The sequence below is a fragment of the Fulmarus glacialis genome, unplaced genomic scaffold, assembly GCF_000690835.1.
Source record: "Fulmarus glacialis isolate BGI_N327 unplaced genomic scaffold, ASM69083v1 scaffold38845, whole genome shotgun sequence".
NCBI classification, from domain to species: domain Eukaryota; kingdom Metazoa; phylum Chordata; class Aves; order Procellariiformes; family Procellariidae; genus Fulmarus; species Fulmarus glacialis.
Genome location: NW_009211849.1, coordinates 1 through 4,075, shown reverse-complemented (window position 1 = coordinate 4,075; position 4,075 = coordinate 1). Strand labels below are relative to the sequence as shown.

At 50.9% G+C, this 4,075-nt stretch overlaps 1 protein-coding gene across 1 annotated transcript in view; it reads right to left on the bottom strand.

The window, feature by feature from the left end:
* Positions 1-891, bottom strand: part of ZBTB7C (zinc finger and BTB domain containing 7C) — a gene marked incomplete at its 3' end in the record, with an annotated part of 6,485 nt that extends 5,594 nt beyond the window's left edge. Inside the window, exon 1 of the mRNA XM_009577683.1 lies at positions 1-891. This exon is cut by the window's left edge and continues 302 nt beyond it. Coding sequence (XP_009575978.1) covers positions 1-891 — 891 coding nt within the window.
* Positions 892-4,075: the final 3,184 nt, after the last annotated feature.

Below are 4,075 nucleotides of genomic sequence, written 5' to 3'. Positions count from 1 at the left end.
AGGGAAAGAAGGCGGAGGCAGGTCTTCCTTCTCCTCCTCTTCCTTGATCTTCCTCTTTTTGATCACCAGATCCAAGGGGCCATTGTCTACTTGTGGCTCCTCGAGCTGGGAGAAGGAGCTAAAATCGCCGTTCCATAGATGGGGGAAGAAGCTAGGGGCGAACGGAGAGAGAGCTGGCCTCCTTTCTGGGATGTTCGCCTTAGGGTACAAGTTTTCCCTTAGCAAGGACTCGATGGAGAAGTCTCGTATCACACCCAAGTGTCCAGAGGAGTTATTGGCTGGGTAGAGATTTGGAAAGTCTTTAGGTGCTTCTGTATATGCTTCTTCGGTAAGATCAGACTTAGAAGGGCTTTGGTGACAGCTTACTTCTTGGACATCGGTTAGGTTCTCCTGATTGACAAAATCTTCCACTTCTTCCTCCTCCTCTTCTTCCTCCTCATCTTCATCTTCATCTTCGTCATCATCTTCGTCCTCTTTGTCATCTTCCTCTTCCGCCTCTCTGTCGGGCTCCATGATTTCAAGGCATACATTGATAATGCACTGGATCTCCAGCATCTTGGCAGCGCTGAGGATGTGCTTGACGTTTGAGGTGGTGATGGTGAGGGTTGAGGTGTAGGCAAACTCGAGGATGGCAGAAAGTGCTTCAGGTTTGACAAAGTCAATCTCGTAAACATAGGGCTGGTCTGTTAAAGTGCCGGTAGTGAAGAGTTTTTTGAAGTACTTGCTGCAGGCAGCAAGGACGGACCGATGGGTCCGGTACTCCTGGTCCTGTACAATGAGGATGACATCGCAGAGGAGACCGTCATGCCGCTGCTCATTTAAACCACATAAGACTTCACTGCTGTGGTTCGGGAATGGGATCCCGATAAGATCTTCAATGCCATTGGCCATATTCTCATTTAGTGCCCTAGGACAAAACAGAGACAGTAGAGCATTAACGGGGGATTCCCAACCAATAATGCCAAAACGACCCTGCCTTCTCTCGGTGTCCTCCTCTCCCTTGCCTCGCTTGGACCTCTGTAATCACCTCCTGCTTGCACTGCCCCAGTGCATCTCCATGTCACCTTTAACTCCTTCCAGGACCTCTGTGATTTAACCTCTGCTTCCCTCCACATCTCTTCGTCTCCTTCTTTGTCTCCATGCTTCTCTTCTCGGTTCCCACCCTATTCACCTTTTCATAACCACCGCAAGCTCCCTCTTCTCTTTCACACCCCTCCCCCGGGAACCTTGTGCAATGACTCCCTCCCCATCATGTTTCTTCCACATCCTTCCAGAGCCAACATCTTTCCAGGCACATGTTGGATTTGCCCTGCCAGGAGCTATGTGGGGAAAGGGTGATGCTGTATTGCTTCATGCTGCCAAGTGCCAGCACCTACAACGCTTAACAAGACGAGCCGGGGAGTGCCCATCTCATCTACGCAATTGTTTTTGGAACTGGTACAACTGGACGTCCCAAATAGGAGGGACTGCTGGTCATGGCTGTTTGCTGCAGCAGGAGAGCAGTCCTTATGAGGCAGCAGGTCTCCAGTTCTGTGTCCTCCTGCTACTTCATGCCTGGAAGCTACCCCATGTCACCTCAGAGTGTGGACAACCCACATAGGGACGTCTTCCCGAGGGATCTGGGAATGGGGGAGGCAAGCAAGGAGTTGTGTGTCACAGTGTACCTAAACGCTCGGAGAAAGAGCGTTTCAACAACTGGGGAGCAAGGGTCTGGCCAGTGGCAGATGGCTGTCTGCTATCTTCACCCATGAGCTGAGCTTGCTCCGTTCCCAGTCCTGGTTGGACTTGTTAGCATGGCACCAAATGCCCTGTGCATCTGGCAGACACCTTCCCCTGCTAGAGCAGCTCCAGCTTCAAAGGGAAATTCGGAAGCAAAAAGCCCACACCCAAAAGGAAAACCTGATTTTTTTATGCCATTTTTTTATCTGTAAGATGTTTCCTCTTTCACATGGCTCCAGCAGCCTTTCCACATGAGAAATCCCAGGAAAGGAGAGCGACTTCCTCCAGCAGGCGATGAATACATTAATCCCATCACACACAGAATACATCAAACAGCCAGAATGACTTTGAATACGCTAACCCTTTGGAAACCCCCAGGACACAGAGCAGTGTCACCTCTCCGAGCTCCAGCTCGTGGCCCCGCTGCAGGTAGACACTCAGTTCACAGCCGAGCGGTTAATCTCCGAAAGAGCCCAGAGTACACCTAAGTAAAACTGTAGCCTGACTCCGGCCCTTTTCGCAAGGCTGAGACCATCAGGCAGGTTCCCAATCCCACCCCGTGCCTCCTCCGCATCTCTCCTGGGATCCATCACCACGTCCTGGGTGTCCTTCCCTGGTTTCTGGCTGCTCTGACTCCAAACCTCCTTCCCACCAGCTGTGGGAACCTGGTCTACCTCATGGTGTGGGGCTGGCTCCCACCCTACCACCAGCCTCCAGCCCTCGGGGATGGAAGGAGCCTGGTCTGACGGAGGTAGTCCAGGGAAATCCTTGCTTCACCTTGGTCGGCAAGCCAGTGACCCTTGGGGGAGGCTGGGGAGCCGCAGAGGGGATCAGACTGAAGCAAACATTCCCATGGGAAGAGGAATGCGGTCTCCCTTCTCCTCCCTCCGCAGGGTCAATCTCCAGCCCAGACCTTGCAGATATCTCCCCCACACCTAATCAGCCCTGCCGAACACTCGCCGTGTGGGAGCCGGCAAGCGAAGGCCTTGGGAAGACGGTGCAACCTAGACGGAGCACGCCCCGGGGAAGGGTTAGGGACCACTAGCCCGGTGGGAGCAACGTCGGGATGGGGGACAGGCTGTCCCTGAGCTAGTGAAGCCTCGCGGGGGGCTGGACCCACCATGGGAAGCCCTCTCCATGCCCAGAGATGGGGAGAAGAACCGGGAATTACACCCCTCTGAGCCCCGCTCAGCTCCAGCCACCGACACTTTCGGCCGAGGGACGATGTTCCAGTCTCTCATCCCCTGGTGTGCCCATTAGCTCCACGCTAATTATCTCTGTTGTCTGAAACAAATTGATTCATTACAGTGTGCTGGGCTTAACCATGTTAACTAGCTACGCTCCTCTACCAGCCCGACGGGCTCCGTATCAAATCTTCCTTGAAAATCGCCGATAAATGAAAGTAAATCCGATGTGTTCTTCAAGTGGAGTGTAAGATAATAAATAACCCCTGAGCCGGGGAGGAAGAGATAACTTCCTTTTTTAGGCTTTGTATCCTTAATAATAAGCATGAGCAATTAAATTTCTATTGCTGTATTTATCTTCTACTCCTTTATATTTGTTTGGAAGGAGCATTAGTGTTAAAGAAGCTTCTTACGTGAAGGAGCATGTCTTCCTACGAATCTATTTTGATCTTTTATTGCCAGATCACCCTAAGTGCAAAAGATGAGAAAAGCAGAATATTAGACTGCCCTGACAATTGTTTTTATAGAGGTTTTTTCCAGACACTAAACTCCATCCTCCCTAATTTGTGGATTATTCACTCGGCAGCAAGAAAGCAAGAAAAAATGGAATTGGAAGATCAGGGGGTAGGTGATTATAAACTAAAATGATGTACAGCTCCTTTTCCTTTCTCTTCCCCTCCTGGTCTCTCGAGATGCGGTTCTGTTAACCGAAGCACTTAGGCAAGCCGATAACTTTACAGGATGCTGGCAAAATTGAAGGTGATTCATGTCATTTAAATGGGGGGGGGGGAAGAGGAAGAGAAATAGCCCATTCATTTGCATACATTTGCATTTTTTTAACTCGCAGGGTGGTTTGACAGCTCCGGAGCTCAGCGAGCCTGAGAAATGACCTTATGGTTCCCATGCCCCCGGGGAGGTTGATGGTCACAGGCTGGAAGTGTGCTGAGGCTGATGTTTTCCTTCCTCCCCCTCCCTCCTCTCCCTCCTCCTGCGCTCCCCCCTTCCCCTCCCCACGCCAAGGGTGGGGTCCTCAAGAATAACAGGCCTGAAAATAGCATCTGATGGTGACAAATGTCATCAGTGCATGCACATAGATGCAAATGCTGGAAGGACGACATGGAGAAAAATCCCATTTTATAATAGAAAATTACAGCATTATTAAAATAAACGGG